Here is a 25,095-nt window from a genome sequence, read left to right as displayed (position 1 = left end):
TCTCAAACAGTGTCGCGACACCGGTATTGCGGTATTTTAAAAATTCATATCATAACAAAAATAAACACCGGTATTCGGTATGAACCGAAATACCGCCCAGCACTAGTTGTCATTGTGTAGTTGTTTCAAACCTGTATTATTATTATTTTTTTAATACTTCTGTGGAACAACAAAAGCTGTTTTTAAGATTTTGGTCCATACAATGAAAGTCAATGAGTGTAAAACTGGCTTGAATTTTAAGATAAAAAAAATTATAATTGTGCTTAAAATATCTTCTGAAATAAAGTCACACAGATTTGGAATGACATGAGGCCGAGTAAATTATAACCAAATTTTCATTTTTGTGTTGATCCTTTTAACAATACAAATAGCCACATAAAACAGCCGCATTAATCCATAAATGCCCTAACCAGGTGCAACACGGTAAGTAACAGAAACAAAGCAGGTGATCAACAAGTGTCCAATCATGGTCACGGTTAGTCAGGACAAAATCTAATTTGTTAGCAATAGTGGAGCAACTCATTTACAAGTAAGTGATTGTTCAAATTCCTAAATCTACATTTGAACAATAGTAATTGGGATGCTTCCCGTAGCAAGCACCATTAATTATGCCCAAAGACTTGAAAATCAGTCCAAGATTGAGACACCACCTGTTCCTGAAAGACAAATTTTTTCCCCTTGATGATTTATAACAACATTTGGGAAAAGCAAACATCAGCTGACACACTGCCTCATTACCACACCCTGATGCTGTCACCTTGTAAATACAACACACAAATCCCCTTTTCACTCATATGTGTCGCTCAACACAGGCGCAAGCCTTCCAATTAATTCCACAGTTGTGGTTCCGCAAATGGGAAAATTACAGTCAAGTGCTGCATAATTTGAAGATGAGGAAGCAAACGATTAGTCCTCTAGCTTTAAACAGATTCTGATTGGATTGTGAGCAAGTCTGTGAACCGGTTAAATGGGATGTTATTAAAGCAAGCTTATATAAGTCAAAAGAAATGCTGTGTGTCACTGCATACAGAATCAGGATTTCTGTCTCAGTGGTAGAAAGTTGAAGGAGTCAAGAGAATATCGGTCTGTGTTTGCAGATATCCTAGGGTTAGGATATAATGAAAATCTATAGCATCACAGTTTTGAGTCTCGTTACTTAGGGCTGCAAGTCAGAGACAAAAAGTCTGGCAAGAAATGGGACTGGGACCTAAAAATAGCAGAAGTTACCGGGTTCTACTTACTACAACTTGCTCAAAATAGTCTGTCCAACTAGTTACACAGTCCGTTTTGTCCACACAGATTTGATAACCTCCAATGTAAAAATAAATTTAAAAAAAATGTAAAATAAATAAATAATGAATACATAAATGTATTTATAATAAATAATATATAAATAAATAATAAATAAATACAAAATATTACTAAAAATAAAATAAAATAATAAATCAACTAGTAATATTACTGGCCCTAGATCAGCTGCCTCATGTACAAGGTGTTGATGTTTTCAGTGTTCTGCATTACCCCAGAGATACTAAATAGCATCACCTGATCCCACTTCAGCTCTGGGGTGGGTAAACGACTGCAGTGGCAGGAATGAGCTGCAAAACCATTGGGGGGAGGCTTTTTGATGCAATGTTGCCGCCTAATAAAAGAAGTTCTGCTTGGAAACAGTTCTGCCATTTGTAGTCCAAACGAAAGAAAATATCGACCACTGAACATGTGCAGAGTGTAAACAATCATTTTTAGCACTTCTGAAATAAGCTGGCAAGCCTGTTTTTAATCTAAAGACATCCTGTTGAACCGTAGTCCATACAATGCAGCTTTTGTTGAGATAACGGACGTCTTTAGAGGCTATTGTCAAACTAGATTCATTACAGACCATCGCAAGTATGTCACTTACACTTCTGACAGAAAGCTGAAATGACATTGGGAAACTGTATTATCTTGGAAAGGCAAATCAAATGGAGTAAAAAAAATTAAAATCTACAGGATAAGTGAGATTGAGAATGTGAGAATGGCTGCAAAAGTAGCAAAAAGACTGACTCAGCAGCAAAAAGACTGACTCAGCTAAAACAAGCACACATTTCACTGAGGAAAAAGAGCAGCTCTTGGATTGTTACGGACAACCTGTTTCAGACATTTAATGACTTCTCGTGATAAACTTGGCGTGGCTGTGCTGTTAAAACCCAGCAAAGGAGTGTGGAGTGGTTAAGTGGATTGATTAGACAAAAAGACTGGGACTCTTATTTTAAAATGTTTATGCTTTACTATTACCAGCTGCGCATTCAAAAAGATAAGAGAGATAAAATATATACTCTTACAACCATCTACAACATATTACATCACAAACACCATAAGGCAAACATCGTCATAATTCATCAACAGTAGATCATAAGCAATCTATTGCACGGTATTCACTGAATACGAACTGCTCTGAAATCACGAGCCTGTAGAACTCACAACAGTGTCACGTTTTTACTTTGAAAATGCAGCGCTCATATTTATTTAATGAAATCAGTTTGACATTGAGCTATATTGCAATTCCTGCTTTTCCATGCCCAAATGTATGACCTCTTAATATGATAATTAAGACATTTGTTATACCATTTAAGATATTTATGACTTTTTATGACCTTAAAAACATGATTTTTTTTCCTAGCCTTTTTAAGGACCTGCAGGGTTTTTTTTTTTATTCACACGTGCTGCTAAATACATTTCACAGTTCGCACACATTTTAAGTTGTACATATGAATGAAATGCTCACACTGTCAAGCCCTGTAATCCTGCCCCCAAACTAATTCTATTGGCTGAGCCACTGCTGTTTTGCCTGGCTGTTTGGGATTTAAAAAAAAGCTATTTTATTTATTTATTTATTTTACTTGTTTGGGTAGTAAATCTATTATTATCTATGGCAGTGTTTCCCAACCTTTGTTTAGTCGCGGCACCCTTTGGAAATTTTAACAAACTTGTGGCACCCTACAAAATAAATTGTCACAATATTTGAATTTCTAACTTCAATATGATAATTTGAAAAGTATACACATTTCAGCAATTTAAAAATATTTAAAAAATATTTTTTACACGGCACCCCTGCTCTCGACAGACGGCACCCCGGTTGGGAAACACTGATCTATGGTGCACTTCAAAACAAGCACAATGCCTTTAAATTATGTAGCTTAAGTGTTAATAAAGCCAACTATTAAAACCATCTTCGTAGTAAACAAACATCATATTACATGCTTTCATTTCATTGCTGCTCAGACAGATGATGTTTTTTTTTCTAGGACAGAATCTGATAACCAGGTATGAGCATATCAACTGCTGATCTAGATTTTTACAAAGGTCAGATTTTAAAGCACATTACAGTTTGTTTGAACCAGAAAGAGACAATTTGGTCCTAGAAATAGAGATGTACTATCCCAAAGTACCTAACTGCCCCTGCTGGGAGTCTCTCATGGTTAAAGCCCCATCCCTTCCCATCAAACTCACTCCTCAAGATGATCTCAGTGCGGCTGATCTTCTGCGGGAAGCGGTACACTCTGGGGGCTGGCATGATGGACAGGTGCCTGCAGGCCTGCCTTTCTGCTCTGTCACTCTGAACCCAGACCAAATCCCTCTGGGAGAGTTGAGGCAGAGATGTTGAGCTCTACTGTTGTATACCTGAGTCAGATTCCCATTCAAAAAAGAAAAATTGAAGAATGAAACTGTATAACTGAGAACAGAACTAAAAAAAGAAGCTAATTCCAGAGCAACAAAGCCAACCTGAGTCCTGGAAGACCCAAAGAAGTGACAAGCCAAGCTCTGCAACTATTTAGAAAGCTGGAGAGGAGAAACCTTCTGCAACAGGGACTATTAAGAGTCTGGGGCAAGAGAATGATCTCATCGATAAAAAGTGTTCTGGGCTGCCAACGTCATCTCTCCCACCTTGGCTGTTGGAGCAATTTGGTGGTCATGTGGTGTCACTAGTCAGAAAACAAACACATACCAGACACGAGTTCAAGCCCACCGCTTTCAAGCCATATTTAGGCTCAGTGACCAGAAAAACAAACTCTTTTTGGTTGAGGAATGTTCTGTCTTTCTATTTCCTCTCAGAAGGGCCAAGTCTCAAAAGATAAACACCTGTCCCGCCAAACTGTAAAGTCTCAAAGCAGGCTGACCTTCATTTAGACCTCTAGACACAGACACAGCAGGCTCCTGGGGGTCTTCGGTGGGACGGGGTGAAAAGCCTGCTTTGTTCTGACACGGATGAGCTCATGCAATCCCCCATATGTCACGATTGTCAACAAGTCATCACAAGACAGTATTTATACACTAAAAGGTGGCACAGAAACCTTAACTCATGACCTTCTTACATGTTGCAGGCTACTGGTCCAGGCAGGATGTCATATGGAAGCTAGTGATAGATACCTAAAATTAGAGCTCTATGATAAGTCGTATTAGTTATAACATTTGGCAGGTAAAGTTTCTGAGAGAAATTTTAAAAAAAAACAAAAAAAAAGTAAGAGTATACCAGGTTTGTGCTTCTACTTTTCTTACTAGACTGTTAGTCCATCCTTCCATCACAGAAAGTGATGACATGAAGGTCAGGACACATGAGCCATGTGTCAGCTAAGGTATCTGGACTTCTAAAGATCAGATTTTTTTACCCTTTTAGGCAAAAGGATGTGGAAGACTCTGGGTATCAATTTGAAAAACATCTTACTTGCATCCTTTATCTTATATTTAGTATTTTGTATTATACTGGGTGTCTACATGCACAAGTTAAATTTAAGACCTTTTTAATACCACCTTATGTGAAATTTAAGAACAAACCTGTTATGGAAATACACATTACATTACAGATGTATATGTAGTATTTAATATGTTTAATGTTAAAAAAAAAATATATATATATATATATATATATATAAATAATCGGTCAAAAATGCTATTTATTATTACAATATACAGTGAACTTTTCATATCAGCAGACAATATCCCACACAAAATATCCCCACAAAAGCGCATCACAGAGATTTTTGGTGGTGTAAACTATTTATTCTGAAGCAATATTTTCATCAGCGTTCTATCAACTTTTACATACTTAAATCAGCCTTTTTTATATTTACCCCAGGATGTTATTTACCTTTAGAAAGGCCAATATTTGTAACCTTATTAAATGTATGCGTCATCTTTCATGTCAAATTCTTATAATTGATCAAGAAATTCAATATACATTATAGGGCTGTTACCAATCAAATTAAATAATTTACCCTGTAAATAAATAATTATTACAACTGCAGTAAATAATGTTATGAGATTAATGTTTTAAATAAAAATTTTAATATACAAATAAGAAATGTTGGGGGAAAATGCATACTTTTAAATAGGGCTGCAACTAATGATTATTTTGATAATCGATTAGTTGGTCGATTATTTTTATTTATTTTTTTAATAAAAAATATATTTAAAAAATATATTATTTTTAATTGACAAAAAACACTATTACACATTCTGCCCAATGTCCTTCAAACAAATGTGCCAACTGAATGCTATGAAAACATAGCCTACAGTGCTTAACAATTTATTAGACCACCTGCCATAATAAAGAGAAACCACATTTTAGGAATTTTGGGAATCTGTCAAAAAATGTTTTAAATCAAAAAATTTTATTGTAATTTATTGGGCAAATAAACTTAAACAACTAAATAGTATTACAACTAAATACTATAAAGCTCTCTGCCTTTCTTTCATAGATAACAGCAATAATTATATTATAGCATTAGAAATAGCCTACTACTGTTACTAAAGAGCTTACGCATATTGGAGGACTAACCAATACAGAACACAAGCTATAATTTGTTAAAAACCTTACATACATTTGTTTGAATAAATTTAAGCACGGTATATAGGCTATAGTTTAAATCTCTGCATTAAAAATTAAAATAACAATAAAGATGATAAAGATGAATAAAATCACAAACTCAGTTGTAACCAATAGGTAAGAGTAATGTTCTGCAGGATCACACGTTCACTTTGACCACAGTCACGTCTTACTGTCATTTCTTTATCCTGTAAAAAGCGGTTATGAAGCGTCTGATATTTATATTCAGAAAATTACATGCTGTTATCCCCTTACAATTCCTACTTTCATAAAATACTCGCAAAGCATGTTGACCTTTAAACCTTAATTTAACTTTCAACAACAGATATTTCAGCACAATTAATGTTTTTGCGCTGATTATTAACTGTCGGTTTTCCGTCTGTCTGACACGCGTGCACGCGCTGCTCATTCAGTAAAGATTCAAATTTAACATAGACTGTCAGGACGGACCTTTATGCAAAAATGGAAATGCTTGCATGAATTTGTGACATTTATACATAAGGATATAACTGTAAAGTGAAAGTTTTTGCGCAGAGGACGCACACGCATCATCTGTCAAAGCGCCTGACAGGGCAAGCCATTACGCTAATGCATTAGCTTAAAGCTTAAAATAAAGAATTCTTATGTTTTGGGCAGCTTGGATCTCGTAACTCTCCCGCAGCATCTCAATCTGTTTCCTCCACTATTTTTAGATGAATTTTGTCCATAGAAATGCGTAATTCAATGCTGTAATTTGACGCGACCGGCTGAAGTTGGACGTGCACTGTGGGCAGAACCGACTAATCGATAATGAGAATCGTTGTCGATGATTTTCATAATCGATTAGTTGTTGCAGCCCTACGTTTAAGCACTTTTTTTTACCTTGGTATGTTTGTTCTGTTCTTTATCCATTATCCATTATCAATCACTGTTTTAACAATGTAATAAAATCAGAAGTTATAACTTAGAAGAAATCCTGTTATAACTTATATTAGGTATTCTTGTCATTTATTAAGCATATTTCTAAACAACCTTAAAACCTGATAAATTCACATGAAAGCAAAGCGGTGTAACAAAATTTCACTCAAATTGATCTTGAATAAGTATTTTGTCGTGACATTGGTCTTAACTTAAAGATTAACTTAAAATGCCAGTAATGTTAAATGTAATCTTTAGTAAGTCTCAAAATGAATATCATGCTGTCCATCATGTTGTGATGCACACATTCACTTTAAGCATTTAAAATTAATTCATTTGACTTTTTAGTGTTTTTATTTGAGTTATTCTTTTTTTAATTTAGACAAACAAGATGAATGGTGATAACATGAACATAATTAACAACCGGAGTATTAATATCTGTCCATCTCAATTGTGAAAGAAAATTTCAATAAAAGTCTACATTGCCAAGGTGATTATTTAGGTAGAAGACAAGGTATTTTTCCCCACTGAGATTTCACAGCATGAGAAATCACACGGCTTCAGCTAAGCCAGGGTATTGGAGGAACTTAACCAACAGCAAACTAAATTACCCAACTGCTGCCGTCCCATCAGCACTACAACAAACTACACATCCTGGTCCTCAACCACAAACACCTGGCTGTCTGTGCCAGTAAGCAATCATGCTTTTGTTCACACATTCCTAGCGGTCACGTCAAGGTGGGAGATAAACAAAAAAACAAAAGTGAAGAAAGAGTAAAGTTTACAATAATTAAACTCCAATTAGGAAAGATAAAAGGTCACATTTCTCATGTAAGCTCCGCAGGCAGATTGTCTGGTTTGGACGGTTTGATTTTTCAGTGACAAACATGTTCATACATTACCTCACCCAATACATCAATCAGCACATCCATCACGCCTCTGTGTATATATAGTCCATGTTGGCAAGAGCTCAAGGGCCGTCTGCCTTGCAACAGAGATCCTCAGTCATGCTGGCAACAGCATTTTATATAAAAACTCACCAAATCTCACACTGTCCATGGCTCCAGCATCAGGGTAACATCACCCTGGCATGTGACTGTTGCACATTATACCCAACTAAAATTAGCAGACATATTCTAAAGAGATGCACTGATTGCAATTTTCTTGGCGTATTCCGATTTCCGATTTTTTTGTTTGTGTGATCTGCCGATACCGAGTTTTGCCGATTTTCTTTCTAAGAACTATAATTGACAGCATATACAAACAAAAATCTACTTTTCTTCAACGCAAAGTTTTATTTTCATTAAAAAAAACACAAGTAAAAAGTCAGTAATAAAATAAGAACAAATAAAAAAAAAAAACAGCACAAATAAATGCAATAGAATAAAGAGAGCTATGAAACTAAGTTTTTCAGGTTAAGTAAGATTTTATTCAGGTAAGAAATACTACAGAAATTAAAGTGATCAAATGTAAAATAACACATCCAGTGTTATTTTACGTTTGATTACTTTAATTTCTGTAGTCTTCATTGTAAAAATTAAATACAGATTTATGTTTACCATTAAAGTTATAAAACGTATTCAGTCAAGAGCAGAAAGTGATTTTCTTTGTCTTTTGTTCTTTGATTAACACAGAGCCGATCCTCCCTATATGCAAGGGCCCCCAGAAGTCTAGGATCGGCACTGGATTAACACGGCAGACAGCAGCAGGAATATTGGACTGCGGTCCCTTTAAGAGTTTATCCACGGACCCAATATACTGTTACACAACATGCGTTCTCTTTCTCAACTATTTAATGTTCCAAATGTTCCTGACTGTGTTTAACTGGATACTCGCCAAGGCGGGCATTTTGATATAATTTTGTATGTATTTGAACATTTTAGCGCAGTTAGTCACTCATTTTGGTATTTGTGGCTCACAAGCTGTTTGAGACTGAGCGCGGTTTGTGCGCTCCACTAATATAGATCAGTGGTGGTGCGCGTGCATTTGGTGTAAGCGCGAAACCTGCGGGAATGACTAAAATAATGCACAATACAAGCACTATTTAACCGGAGTGAATGAGACGTGTGTGAGAGAGAGAAGGGGGCGTCGGGAGAGAAAAGAGCGAGAATGCGCGGCTGACATTATTGCCTGTGCCACTGGTAACGAAACGGATCGGCTCAGAATCAGAAAGAAGAGACTGACCGTCCAGTCACCGATCATGAGGAAAATCGGCCGATTCAATCCATGGCCGATCGATCGGTGCATCTCTATATTTATACTTAATACTAATTACATGCATAAAAATTTACAATGTTGAAATAACATTTTATTTTTATTTCAAATAAATGCTGTTCTTTTGAACTTTATATTCATCAAATAATCCTGACAAAATGTATCATGGTTTCCACAAAAAATATTGCTTAAATTCAGCTAAAATTCTAAAAAATAAAGATAAATATTTATTATATAAATAATTATATAAATATATATAAATAATTATTGTAATAATATATAATATTTCACAATTTTACAGAAAAGAAATACAGAAATATATATCTTACATAAATGTAGTTAGTTACACTACAAGCTAATACAGAACATATATAACTACTTTTTTTTTGTTAAGTGCAGCTTGACTGTAGTTGAACTACCTTAAATTATGAATAGCTAGTGTCCCCAACGCTGGCACAAAGTAACTAAATGTAAACCTAGTCTCTAATAAGGGAGAAAGTGGACGCAAGATGTGAGAAGAAAGCTGAGAGGCACATGAGAGGAGGGAGAAACGAAAATCCCGAAGGCGAAACTCCTTCGTTGAAGACTCCTCTCTGTCCCCCCCAAGGCATCAGGAGAAGAGCAGACATTTCTCCATGTTCCCCACAGCTTCTGTCTGTGGGGTCTGAGACTAAAATGACAATTTCACAGTAAACAGCATTTTACATAATTCAATGCTTTTTGGACCGCAACAGTCAGAGGACTTGGACTGCAAGGCTATCCACACATCAGCAAAGTATGCATAATTAACACTGCTTTGCATAATTAACTGCCGTGCTATCAGGTAATTAATAGACAGTAATAAGGCCACAGAGCCTGAAGCTTCCTGTGGTGATAACAGGAGCCCAGAGCAGTGACTAGATAACTTTCCATAGTCAGATCAGTGAGACAAAGAACTGAAGGTCATGGAAAATGGCAACAGTCACCATTCCTGCAGTGCTTGAATAAATATTATTTCACAAAATGCATTTTCTTCCTTCTCAGATACAAAAAGAGAACTGTGGAAAATACAGCATATATATATATATATATATATATATATATATATATACATACATACATACATATTAAAGTGATCAAATGTAAAATAACACATCCAGTGTTATTTTACGTTTGATTACTTTAATTTCTGTAGTCTTCATTGTAAAAATTAAATACAGATTTATGTTTACCATTAAAGTTATAAAACGTATTCAGTCAAGAGCAGAAAGTGATTTTCTTTGTCTTTTGTTCTTTGATTAACACAGAGCCGATCCTCCCTATATGCAAGGGCCCCCAGAAGTCTAGGATCGGCACTGGATTAACACGGCAGACAGCAGCAGGAATATTGGACTGCGGTCCTTTTAAGAGTTTATCCACGGACCCAATATACTGTTACACAACATGCGTTCTCTTTCTCAACTATTTAATGTTCCAAATGTTCCTGACTGTGTTTAACTGGATACTCGCCAAGGCAGGCATTTTGATATAATTTTGTATGTATTTGAACATTTTAGCGCAGTTAGTCACTCATTTTGGTATTTGTGGCTCACAAGCTGTTTGAGACTGAGCGCGGTTTGTGCGCTCCACTAATATAGATCAGTGGTGGTGCGCGTGCATTTGGTGTAAGCGCGAAACCTGCGGGAATGACTAAAATAATGCACAATACAAGCACTATTTAACCGGAGTGAATGAGACGTGTGTGAGAGAGAGAAGGGGGCGTCGGGAGAGAAAAGAGCGAGAATGCGCGGCTGACATTATTGCCTGTGCCACTGGTAACGAAACGGATCGGCTCAGAATCAGAAAGAAGAGACTGACCGTCCAGTCACCGATCATGAGGAAAATACCGTCCAGTAACCGACAATAAGAAAATTCGGCCATTTCAATCCATGGCCGATCGATCGGTGCATCTCTATATTTATACTTAATACTAATTACATGCATAAAAATTTACAATGTTGAAATAACATTTTATTTTTATTTCAAATAAATGCTGTTCTTTTGAACTTTATATTAATCAAATAATCCTGACAAAATGTATCATGGTTTCCACAAAAAATATTGCTTAAATTCAGCTAAAATTCTAAAAAATAAAGATAAATATTTATTATATAAATAATTATATAAATATATATAAATAATTATTGTAATAATATATAATATTTCACAATTTTACAGAAAAGAAATACAGAAATATATATCTTACATAAATGTAGTTAGTTACACTACAAGCTAATACAGAACATATATAACTACTTTTTTTTTGTTAAGTGCAGCTTGACTGTAGTTGAACTACCTTAAATTATGAATAGCTAGTGTCCCCAACGCTGGCACAAAGTAACTAAATGTAAACCTAGTCTCTAATAAGGGAGAAAGTGGACGCAAGATGTGAGAAGAAAGCTGAGAGGCACATGAGAGGAGGGAGAAACGAAAATCCCGAAGGCGAAACTCCTTCGTTGAAGACTCCTCTCTGTCCCCCCCAAGGCATCAGGAGAAGAGCAGACATTTCTCCATGTTCCCCACAGCTTCTGTCTGTGGGGTCTGAGACTAAAATGACAATTTCACAGTAAACAGCATTTTACATAATTCAATGCTTTTTGGACCGCAACAGTCAGAGGACTTGGACTGCAAGGCTATCCACACATCAGCAAAGTATGCATAATTAACACTGCTTTGCATAATTAACTGCCGTGCTATCAGGTAATTAATAGACAGTAATAAGGCCACAGAGCCTGAAGCTTCCTGTGGTGATAACAGGAGCCCAGAGCAGTGACTAGATAACTTTCCATAGTCAGATCAGTGAGACAAAGAACTGAAGGTCATGGAAAATGGCAACAGTCACCATTCCTGCAGTGCTTGAATAAATATTATTTCACAAAATGCATTTTCTTCCTTCTCAGATACAAAAAGAGAACTGTGGAAAATACAGCATATATATATATATATATATATATATATATATATATACATACATACATACATAACTTAAACTAAAATTAAAATTAAAAAAGCTAAATCAAAATATTAAAATATATAGTTGTATATAAATACTAAATTATCGCCACTCAGAATTTCGTCATAATCTGACAAGCTCTGGTTAAGCATGGATCTAAAAGCCAAAAATCAAACTGTGACATTCATATTTATTCTATACATCACTGAAACACTATTTTCCTATAATGAAAGCCTAACTGAATAGAATCCAACTTGTTGCAATGGATACAAACAATCCTTTCAAAAGGATGTGTGGGGAATGACCCCCCGCTGTGACCGTGCCAGAGTCTCAGACAGCAGAGGAAAAAGGCCGAAAGTGACACGTGTGTGCACACATGCACACACAACCACTGCAGACAAATGGATTTCATGCAGAGTGTTATACACAAGCCAAGGCACCTCCTCCTAAACCTAATCAGTGCAAACAGAGGTAACCCAGACTCTCACTCTCATAAACAACATACATGCCAACTAAACCCCTGTGAGCAGGCCCCGTTTGCTAAATTACACTTAATTGAGCACAATAGGCTGAGTCTGGCTCCAAATGTGACCTCACAAACTGGGCAGAGAACAGAACACAATTAGGTTTTGCAGAGCTCACCAGTGAAAGACCATTTACTAATTAGTCTGTTTTTAATAGATTTAAATATAGTGTCTGACACAGAATTAAAACACAAAGTGTAGATTTTGCAATCTGCAGCATCAGTGATCTTACAGTAAAGCAATAAGCCATGTGCGTTACAGTGTTTTAACCAGGGCTATGGCCTGATGTTACTGTGGTGCAAAATCACTGATGCACATCCTGGAACTTTTCAAATGGTGGGAATAGTAATATGATAAATAATATGATAATGAATCATTTTGAACTAACAGTAATAATGACACCAAAATACTACTACTACTACTACTACAACAACAATAATAATAATAATAAATATTATTTTTTATTTATATGCGTGTTTAACCATTTTAATGCTTTCTAGAAACGTGGCACTTTTATTTAGTTAACTCTAATATTTTTAATTTTAATAAACTTTTAATTTATGGCATTGAACATAATTATTCATTTTTAATACATGATTCAGCAAAATTTCCTAAAAGAGTTCCAAAATGATTCTTCATATGATTCTTCAGAAGTATCCTGAGCATCACTATTGTAGTGCCGTGTAAAAGTGCTTAAACACAGAACCCAGTTCACACGTCATTAAGCTTTGCACGCTGGTGTGAAAACAGCATTCTCACCTGCATCCTGAGAGTTCAGCACCTCCAGGGCATGCATCATGGCACTGGCAAATACATTGGCATCCTCTTTGCTGCCAAAGTTAAGGCCATACACCTGCCGTGCATCTCGCCACTGGTGAAACGTTTGTGTGGCCTGGTTGTATTTCAGCCCCTTGGGAATGGCACAGTTTATTACCACCTGTTGACAGAAGAGAACAGCATATTAATTTTCAAATCAATGCTTGAAAATCATATATTTTACAAAAGGCTGTAAAGCACTATATATCCTCACACAAGACAAAGCAGAGTAGTCCATAAAACTCCACATGGTCTCAGGGGAACGATGTGACTAGTGGTCGACCGATATTGTTTTTTTTTTTACAGCCGATACCGATACCGATATCTTGGAAAGCAGGGTGGCCGATATAAAGCCGATATAATTTTATGTATTTTAATTCATATTTAAGACATTTAAAAATTGATTAAAAAATAAATGTGTTAAATAAACATACTTACACTTTAGATGACAAAGTATTTTCAAATATAAATAAATATTTAATAAAAATATAATTAAAAAGGAAGTAAACACTGTAACCAACATGGCACTCAGTATTCTGGGAAGTTTGTGTGGATTAATCATATTTTTTTTTCAAATAAAGCCAAGGTAACACTCATTTTACATACAGCACACAGTGAAAATGACATGAATATGACAGTGGGAAAATGCATAAAGCGCAGCATAATTTAAAATCACGAGTTTAAAGTTTGTTGATCGCGCGTCTCCAGTGAAGCTGAACTCTCCTCCGGTCAGCATTCAATTCGCACGGATCGACCGTCACGCAGAGAACACGTGATCATGCAGGATACAAATGCACACTTCACAAGATCTCACAACTAGATCCGACTAAGTTTGCAAGGTTTTTTAAATTAGATGTTCATTAGACATTCAAAGATTTGTTTAAATGATATAAATGCGTATTTGCTGAATGTTGACGGCAAACAAGGAAGTATTACAATGTTTGCCTTTCTATTACTAATAATATAAAAGCAGTCGTTATAAGACTTTTTGTATACATTTTAATTTCTTTGTTTAACCGTTCTATCTGATTATTAGACAGACTTCTATCCGTATTTAGACTGAACTGTTAACCAAAACAGCGAACAAGAGGGAGAATGTGAGCACTGTGTGTCCAGGCGCTGCCGTTCTCAGCGCCATCAAAATAAAAGTCTGTCGCGCCGTCAAAATAATAGTCCCGCCTCGAACGCATCGGCCAAACAGGAAAACTTATCGGCCAATGCCGAGATTTTAAAAATGCCAAATATCGGCCGATATATCGGTCGACCACTAAATGTGACATTGCATACAAATTGCTGCAGCTTCCATGTGAAGCATTAAAACAAATGTTTTTAAAGCCTCATCTGTGCTGAAGAAAATAAAGCCCATGTTAAGCATGGGCAACATATTGAATTTTTTGCTAAATCATATGCACAGCCACTTTTTTCCTCAAGAGAGCAAACTGATAAAACTCAAGGCTTCAAAAGTTTCAAGTAAAAATTTCTCACTAAACCACCTCTCTACACAAAGGAGAAACCTCTGCATTACTAAAAGATGACTGATAACACCAGAGCCGATCCTAGACTTCTGGGGGCCCTACGTAAAACTGTGTCGGTGGGGTGGGGGTTATGAATAAATGACGAGTTATGAATGAATGAAACGCCTTTGTCGCTTGAGAAACGGTGTCTCTTCCGCGGCTCGGTACGCTTTCAACGGTTTTTTTTTCTCTCGAGTAAGACACTGTATGACATTCACGTTACATGATTTGACAGATTTTTACGTAGACAGGGCGACAGAGCACCACATTAAAAGAAATGACATGAGCGGTTTTCATAACCGCTGGCCAAATTCAAAAACAAAACTAAAATTAAATCTTTGAGAGGAAGGGGGCCCCCTGGTGTTTCGGTGACCCTACGCAGCTTGCGTACTTTGCGTATAAGGAGGATCGGCTATGGATAACACTGCATTTCAGAGACAAAAACTTGCTCCCTAAAATATTCACTAGGACTAACTAGAAACTGAAAAATGCTGATTGCAGCACCTCTATTCTCGTAGATAAAGTAAATGCATTTCTTCAGAACTTGCACAAAGGTTTCTGAGGCCATCCCGGCACCAGACAGGTGTTACAGCAATAATACCACTCGGTTAATGTGGTAATCGCATATGGGTGAGAGATACTTAAACATCAAACACTTGACTGGCTCCCTAAACTCTCCAAATGCCATGTCCTCAACAGGGTGAACTTTTTTCTAGCTTCTCTGTTAACGGGCTGTTTTCCCAGTCATTTAAATTTCTCATCCTTTGACATCAATGTAATTACCATGAGAAGTGCAACTAATTAGCAAGCTTTATAAAAGGAACTGTGAACTGTCAGCCATCCTGTCACAACTTACAAGTGGAGAAAACTTCTCAGTTTTCTCAACACATTAATGAAATTGAGCAGCAAGAATTAAGACTGGGGCATGGCCCTGTGTAAGCAACTTTTCTGGACAATTTTCCATTGTTTTAGCACTACAGGCTTAAGTGGTAGCTATTTCTGCTAAATACAGTACAAACTGACATATATGGTAGACAATATTTTCTTTCATATGGTTTTAAAATGTCCATATATACAGGAAACATATATTAATTTTTCCCCACTCCAACCACTTACACAGAATATATCACAAGCAATCATTACTGGCTCATCTTTTTATAGAGTGTTGTTCGTGTAAATGTGTGTTTACTAAATGACATGTTACTGGCACACTTGCAAGTATAGATCTAAAGACATTAGTCAGTTATATATATAGATGACAAGGCTATCTTGGTAGGTCAAACATAAAAGGTGTGTTGACATTTTTTGTGCAGCTCTTCAATTCTTTACTCATTTCACTCATTAAACCACCATAAATGGCTCATCAACAAATGCAAGTAAGTTTCCTGAAGTAATCTGATATGCTCCATCTTCAGATATCACTGTGATAATTGTGTCGTTCATGAATTATTAACATAACCAGCAGGACTAAAAAGGCCTAGGTGCTCTCAGAATCAGAAATAGGCTTTTCATGAAACACCAACTGACATATATGGTAGACAATATTTTCTTTCATATGGTTTTAAAATTTCCATATATACAGGAAACATATATTAATTTTTCCCCACTCCAACCACTTACACAGAATATATCACAAGCATGTCACTAAATGACATGTTACTGGCACACTTGCAAGTATAGATCTAAAGACATTAGTCAGTTATATATATAGATGACAAGGCTATCTTGGTAGGTCAAACATAAAAGGTGTGTTGACATTTTTTGTGCAGCTCTTCAATTCTTTACTCATTTCACTCATTAAACCACCATAAATGGCTCATCAACAAATGCAAGTAAGTTTCCTGAAGTAATCTGATATGCTCCATCTTCAGATATCACTGTGATAATTGTGTCGTTCATGAATTATTAACATAACCAGCAGGACTAAAAAGGCCTAGGTGCTCTCAGAATCAGAAATAGGCTTTTCATGAAACACGGCAAATAGCAATGAGTCATGTACAGTGTCACCACCCCCTCAGCATTTCTGCCATTTGTGCAGCAGGGCGCAACAACCACGGTCAGTGCTGAATAAAGGTTACCTTTAAGTTTAACTAAAAGTGCAGAAAAATGTCCTCACCTAAACAATGGAAGAGAGAAAGGTTTCTTTAACGATTCATTTCTTCACAGGAAATGAACAGATAAAAAAAAGAAGCAGGCCAGACACTAATTAAATACATATGCAATGTGAAGTGAATTACGTGACGTGAAACTAGAGCCCTATTCGCACGGGATTAGTATTATCTGGGGACCTTGTGTGATTTTGAAATTACCCCTGCACATCTGAATTTCGTGTGGTGCATTCGCACGGGATAAGCGAAGGCTGTGATTTCACTCGAATTTACTGACTTATCTCCCGGATACGATGTCAAGGCTTTGAGAGTCCCGTTCTATGGTCCAGATGGATTTTTAAAAAAAATAAACGAATATAGTTTCGTGCCCTGTGTCATTTACATTTCACCAGATTAAAATAATATCTCAAGCTTTATGCTTGATTTATTTGTAACACATTAACCTGAAAACCTTTTCAGCTTTCTGCAAATTGTATGGTGTAGTGATATGACAGCACCCAAAATACTATCAAACACTCCAACTCAGCTCCATTCTTCGCGAAAGATAGATAAAAAGGCGCACAGCAAACAAAAACCTTGAAAAATGATATACGACCCGCCAATGCTGGCCGAATCACAGAGATGCCGATTCGCACGGGACTGATATTATCACAGGACCTCGGTGTTAGGCGAAATATGGTAGGTCATTTGCGGGGGAATTTTACTTTACAAATTACAGACATGGCCGATTCACACGGGATTAAGATCACAGACAACCTCCGCAATTATTACAAATGACTGGAGGTCACCAGGTAATACTAATCCTGTGCGAATAGGGCTTAGGCCTGGGCGATAAAACATTATCGATATTTATTGACGGTACACCTTCTTCAATAACGATATAAAAATGTTCGATATAGGCACGTGCTATGAGTGACACAGACAGCACACACAAACACATGCTGAATTGAGTGCTCTGCCTGCCTGTGATGAGGAGATTGTGAATAAAAAAATTTATATCAGTCGAATTTAAAATTGCATTTGAATGTTAGGAGTGCGTCAGGGAGCGTCATCAGTGGTGCGCGAGATGCAGTGATGATGATGTAAGTGACGTTGTTTCATTTGAATGTTTTGTTAGTCTAGCCCACGAGACGCAACGCTGCTGTGTTATGCATTAAACATATTAAAGAAATATAGATGCTCAATGCAAGGAGAAAAACTTGATTAGGGGAAAACCGAAACCAAGCCATTCACACACATGCATATTCAGCGCATTTTTAGATGGACAACTATGACTGCTGCACTCGCATCTCACACAAGAGATGTAGCTATGCAAAGTTAAAACAGTTTAAACTTTTAGAAAACACGTCGCGAATTTGTGGAGTTTTATTTCTTTTCACTGCGTCTCTTATGTTTTTAAATGCAATCTGCGTGATGGGCGATTCGGCTCTTATGCATACTTATGTATATATATATATATATATATACACATGATGCTGTTAATGTTTTTGACATATGGGTGTTCCACCAAGTAATATAGTTAATTGGGATAATTGTAATATATTTGATTTATATGAGTTAATTTAGACGTAATGCAGGGTTTTTTTTATTGACATTTATTTCCTTGCATTGACAATTTAAATGTGCTGCATTATTTTGCTCATTGCGCCCTCCTGTGGCTTCGGGAGACAAGCCAAAAGTTTCATTAAGACCTATTTAATCTGCATATAAAACATTAGAAATTAGATAGTCTAATTTTTATTGTGTGTTTGAAAATATTTGTTGTCTCAATAAATTGGTTAATTTAAAAATACAGTGGTTAAATTTAAGCATTTTTTTCTATTGCTCTTTGTTTTAAAAAAGGTTATAAAAATGTCAATAATTATCGATACTGAACGATATGAAACATTATATTGTTTATACATTTTTTAGCTATATCGCCCAGCCCTACGTGAAACACTCTAAATTTAGCACACAAAAGTGAGTTTCTATGCCTCTGAACAGAAAAGCAAAAACTCTTTTCAAAAAGGTTTCTTAAACACTCTCTGTCTGCCACTGGCTGAATAAATGGATATCGCCGCCTAAAACTCACGTCGTTGGTTGGACATTTGTTGTTATGCCAAGCTGTTTGGGATGCTAAAACAGAGAAATGTTAAAGGAACAGTTTCTCAAAATCTTTTCCGATGAAGAAATAAAATAATCTACATCTTTGGTGGCTTGAGGGCGAGCAAATTTTAAGCAAAATGGCAACTATTCCTTTGAACACTACTCATGGGAATGAACCTACAAATTACATGTATGTCCTTAAAGGGGTCATCGGTTGATATGATTCTTTAGGGTCTTAATGAAAAGTCTGTAACATAGTTTGGCTAAAATTTCTCAATGGTAGTGTAAAAAACACCTTTTTTACCCTGTCAAATACAGATCTTTTCAGAGTAAGCTGTTTTGTAGCATTTTCCTTTAAATGTTAATGAGCTCTGCTGACCCCGCCCCTCTCTTCCGAGCTGCTCTCTGAGGGACTGTTTACTTTAGCCGCATTCATCGTGAAACTTATTAGCACATTATTAGGAAAGGCGATTTGCAAAGATTCATTAAAAACCCTTATACTCACTTCTTCTGTAGGTGAAGCTGGATCACGAATGATTCGCGCGACCATAGACTAATTTATGTAGCTCGGGGGCGCATTCCCTTCAAAAACAAATGTAATCCACCTTCAGCGGCTCAGATTTCAGGAGTAAATGATGACTGCTATGTTCAGTATTACATCCAACAACAGAACACCTCAATCGCATAGGAGTCATTCTTGTCTACATCTGCTCTGGCGGTGAAACAATGGTGGACTGATGACAGCTCACTCAGGCAGGTCTTAGGTAAGATGCCAGTCCAGTCTGTGCTGAAACCCTATTGTCAATCAAACTATCGTGGGAGGGGGCCTGTTTTTGTGACGTTACACAGACAGGCATCTGAGATCGGCTCGATTTGAGAAAGGGGTAAAGATTTTAGTAGATAAAATTTTTTTTTTTTATCATTATAGGGTGGTTGTGTACACACACTGCCAACACACATTTCAGTTCAAACAACTTGTAAAAGGGCATGTAGCTAGGCCTGTCACAATAATCAATATATCGACTTATCGCGCAATATATGTACATGACCTCAATCATTTTTGGTGACGCAATATATCGCCCATTATATTTACTTAAATTAATGTCACCATGTTTTGTACATTCCACTTGTGCCTGTGTCTTTTGCAGCTTCTCGTGCATTACGTGGTGTAGTCATGAGGTGCTAGTTAAAATTTAAAAAATGCTTAACTACTAAAAAACGTTTCATCTGCAGATGTGGTCTTGTTTAGGGATCTGTGCCTTTGTGCATACGGACATCAGAATGCTAAGTAGTGATTGTGTTTTTCAGCATCCGATGACCCCTTTAAAGTTTTTTGGTGGGATAGAAGTATTAAAAAAACTCTTTTAACGGCCTTACATAAAATCATCCTTATAAGGATAAAATGAAACGGCTACAAGTGCTGGCCACTCTAAACTTTAAAAAGATGTTTCAACACAGTGACAATACAGCCGAACACTCAACATTCGTTGTTTAAAGTCTGACTCAACACAGCCTTTACAGAGTAACCTTCACAGAGATTGATTGGTTGCCTATTCACATGGATATAATGGACTTGGTTATATCAGGATACAGCATACAAATAAGTCCATGATGATGTCAAGAAACAATGCAGACTTTACAAGGACGGGTCAGCAGCAACTATACTTAAAAATGAAAAGCATAATCAAAAGTACAAAATTATCCAATAAATAGTTTCATAAGCAAGCACTGTTACTCGTTTCAAATGCAAAGAGGTTGTTTTTGAGATGTTTTTGATGCACAGAACTTTGACATATTATTAGGTGGACTTCAGGGGAAAAATAGAAAAAAGGACTATCACTTTGAAGAATATAAATCCAAATTAAGCTGTATTGACCACATCAGTGGCATGCTCGTTTGTAAAAACATGGTAAAGAAATGCATGATCAATAGAAGTCTAAATTTTCAATGTAAGCAAAAAACTGCTGTTAAACAGCTGCTTTCATTTTTAAACTACAATATTGAAGGCAAGAAAGAAAAACTAAATGTTTGCTTCTGAAATAAATGGGGTTTTTAATGTTTTGATCACAAGTTTCCAACGCTAAATTTCTGTTTGACCCACAAATCTTTAAATATTCAGTCTCAGGTCAAGAAATAGATTGGGTTATTGATCTGTTAATGGGTTAGTTCACCCAAAAATGAAAATTCTATCATTAATTACTCACCCTCATGTCGTTCCAAACCTGTAAGACCTTCGTACACCTTCGGAACACAAATTAAGATATTTTTGATGCATTCTGACAGCTCTCTGACCCTCCCATAGACAGCAAGGGTACTACCACGATCAACGTCCAGAAACGTAGCAAGGAGATCGGTAAAATAATCCATGTGACATCAGGGGTTCAACCATAATTTTACTAAGCTATGAGAATACTTTTTGTGCGCAAAAGAAAAAGAAAAAAAAAAGACTTTATTCAACAATTCGTCTCCTCCGCGTCACCCTAGCGCCATTTTGGAGAGTATCCACTGAACGGAAACGGTGTATGCTATTCTGTGTAAGCTGCGCCACGTGGATATGTTTTCTACGATGTGTTTGCTTTGATTTGAACGTAAAACAATGTATCGTGTGGTGTGGCTGATACAGAACAACATACGCTGTTGGTCAGAGAGCTCTCAGATTCCATCAAAAATATCTTAATTTGTGTTCCGAAGATGAACGAAGGTCTTACGGGTTTGGAACGACATGAGGGTGAGTAATTAATGACAGAATTTTCATTTTTGGGTGAACTATCCCTTTAATAGCTAGAAAAATAAGAGGCTTCTTCTGCAATTCAAAACAATTTCTAAGGTCAAGGTTACTCCGACTGAGTAAAACTACATTCCCAAATCCTGAATAGGAAAGAAGTATTGTTCAGTTCATGTAGCCTTTTTTTTAAATGAAAACACCATTGTTTAATCAAACTTGTGGTTTTCACAAATGGAGAAAGAGACAATTTACTTGCTATTTTTTTCATATAATGAAAGCGAAAGAGGATCCCACTAAAAATGACAACAAAAAAAAAAGAAAGAAATTCATACTGGTTTAGAACAATTTGACGCAGAGTATATGATGACAATTTTTATTTTTGTGTGAACTATTCCTGGAAACCTCACAATGAACCACTAAAAGGAAAGATGATTGTCACAACAAGAACAGGAGCATTTCTCAGATGTTATTCTCTTTAAAGCACGCTGTGCTGATCTGTGAGCCACTCAAACCTCCCATGTTCTGTGTCATGGGTCATCAAAGCAGTGCAGTGAAACCAGACCCCTCTCTGCAGGAGAAGCCAACAAGGCCAAGCAGACTGCCTCTCAGTTAAACCCACTGGATGTGGACTGCCTTTACGACACTCATATCTGACTAGATTCTAAAAGACGGCATAACAACACCCTTCATCTGTGACAATATTCACTATAAAATTACAGAATCACATACCTTACTGTTCATAAAATTAAAAGGGAAAATTTAGGCTCAATGAGTTTTTTTTATTTCTAAGCTATCCATTTTAAAACTGTAAAACAATCTACACTAAAAAGCAGCAGAAGTGCCATACTGCATCCTAAATGCTTAAAAGTGATTTAAAATAAAATTATTTAGTATAAATTAATTTATAAATAAATGAGTATATACAAAAAATAAATTAATATTTATATACACTACAAAAACAATTTTTTTAAATAATGCAACAGTTTGTATAAATATTTGAGTTATGACAACTTCTAATGAAATTATGTTCAAACAAACTACATTGAGTTAGAACTTAATTTGTAGCATAAACAATTTTTAAGCGATTACTCAAATTAAGCGGTTCCAAAAAACTAGAAGAAAAGTCTTATCTATGTCATTTCAAATTAACAGCACATGCTAAAATGTAAATTATTAAGCATGTTATGCATAAGCATATGCATATTAAGCATAAGCAGTTAATGAAGTAAATTGTACTTGTCAATGAAGATATTACAGCGTTAGCACAGTCATTCCTCATATGGTCAATGTAGTTTAATTTCATTTAAGTTACTACATCTTTTTTTAAATAAATTAATGCAGAAAATTTGTTTAGATTATACACAATATTACATTAATGTCATGATCAATATTATTATTTCAATAGAACTTATCAAAATAATGTTTGGAACTTTCTAAAGCAATAATAATTTGCAACCATGCATTTAAGTTGTGGTAACAGGTGACATGAATTTATTTTTTGGAGAATAAAACTAAGGATAAATATCGACTTCTTTTCCTGTGACAAGTATGGAAACTTAATTAGAGAATTTCTTTGTCAATCCATCATGCTAATTAATAGCTTCCAACTCACTGCCACCACAGTTCCCTTTCTCTTACCTGGTGGTCCTGAATTTTACGGCCCACTACTCTGAAGGCGTTGTTGCCAGTGTGGTGATAGATGTGGACTCGACTAAAGCCTGTAGATCCACCAGCCGGAACCCACTTCTTATTGGCGTCGTCATATACCATGACAGCAGCCCGCGCCTGACAGATACTCTGCTAACTGAAAAGGAAGAAAAGAGAGACATATGAATGATTGGATGGTGGAAAACAAATCTGCCTTGAACAATTTTCAGTGGTTAAAACACTCATTCAATAAAACTCAAAATTCAATAACGTAATAAAAATTTTTTTTTTAATTTTCAAAGTCCTCCCACTGTCTCTGGTTTAAAATGGGCAATAAATATGGGAATCACTGCATTAAATTCAATGAGAAGACATTGTAAGTTAATAATTGCAGTAGACAACTCTTCTTCCAATCACAGAAAGCTTTAAACCATAGAGAAGTAACCATCCGTCATGTGATCCTGCATTGACACTCAAATGCAGTATACCTTTATAGGTCAAGCTTTCATTAAGCAGTCACCCATCAAATGTAAACACTGGAAATCAATTTCCCCCGTCTCTCTGCTCACTTTGCACTATAGAGCAACTCTTCCTTGCATATAACACTAAATTATTTACAATGACTTCCAACTTCCCACTGCGAGCCACTGAAAGGTGCTAACACACACTTACTGTGTCATGTGATCAAATGGAAGCAACACTTTTAACGCAGGTGGAAAAAGGCGAGAGCGAGAAAACGAGAAAGGGTGGAAAAAGTGCTCCGACCTTTAGAAACATTGACAATGTTTTGGCCGTATATCATTCAATAAATCTGTTCTAGTTGTAATGAATCTGTGTCACTTTGTTTGCGAAATGGAAAACAAGACAAAGAAATGAAAGCTAGATTTTATGTCAGTTTATGACCAGCTGCATTTTGTCAGTTGCCTGGTTTCTTTGCACCAAATAATTCCCGGTCTTCCTGGTTGAGACACTGTAAAACTAGCACCAATACCCTGATGTCCCTACTATTTGATTTACACTAATATAAATTCTCACAAAAAAATGATGCAACTTAATATTCACATACAAAAGATCCTCACCTCTGTGGAGATGGAAAGACTTTGAGATCAGATGCCACATGGCTAACAGCATTAAGTTAATCGGGTAAAATAAACAAATCATGACAAAGCACTCCAGAATATACATCGACAGACTGTCCAGTGTTTTGTTTTGCTTTTCCCTGAAATCAATCTGAGGACTGAGATGAAATCCCGGGATCATCGGCCCGACAGATAAGGGCTAATCTAACAGGATTGTCTGCCGAGACCAATCCCTGCACTTTAATTAATGAACAGGGGTGCAGGAGTGGGCCGAGAAGGCTCTTCGGTGCTTTCTATCATATTACAGAGTAATAGATGGCAGACAGTCAGAGAGCTAATGGTTTACACAGGACAACTGGCCAAGGGGAGAGAGCCATGACACATCCAAAACAAAAACCCCATTCTTTCAACAAATCTATGACTCAAATAGAAAACATTTACATCCCCAAACAGTTCTTGCAAAGAAACCCCAATGCCATTTCATTTTTTAACTATTAAATGTTTTAAACAATTAATAAACAAATTATCCAAAAAAAATAACTCTCTCTTTATATATATGCACATGTATACATATACACACATATATATATATATACATATACATATATATATATATATATATATATATATATATATATACATATATATATAT

At 36.1% G+C, this 25,095-nt stretch overlaps 1 protein-coding gene across 1 annotated transcript in view; it reads right to left on the bottom strand.

Moving 5' to 3' along the window:
- LOC107601525 (protein enabled homolog) overlaps window positions 1–25,095 on the bottom strand; it is an 84,753-nt gene that overhangs the window by 46,141 nt on the left and 13,517 nt on the right. Inside the window, 2 exon segments of the mRNA XM_016293757.1 lie at window positions 13,229–13,406; window positions 23,356–23,517. Of these exon segments, the coding sequence (XP_016149243.1) occupies window positions 13,229–13,406; window positions 23,356–23,517 (340 nt within the window).

The sequence above is a fragment of the Sinocyclocheilus grahami genome, unplaced genomic scaffold, assembly GCF_001515645.1.
Source record: "Sinocyclocheilus grahami isolate Dianchi unplaced genomic scaffold, SAMN03320097.WGS_v1.1 scaffold306.1, whole genome shotgun sequence".
NCBI lineage: Eukaryota > Metazoa > Chordata > Actinopteri > Cypriniformes > Cyprinidae > Sinocyclocheilus > Sinocyclocheilus grahami.
Note: the sequence above shows the minus strand (reverse complement) of the source record. Positions and strands in the feature narration are given on the sequence as shown.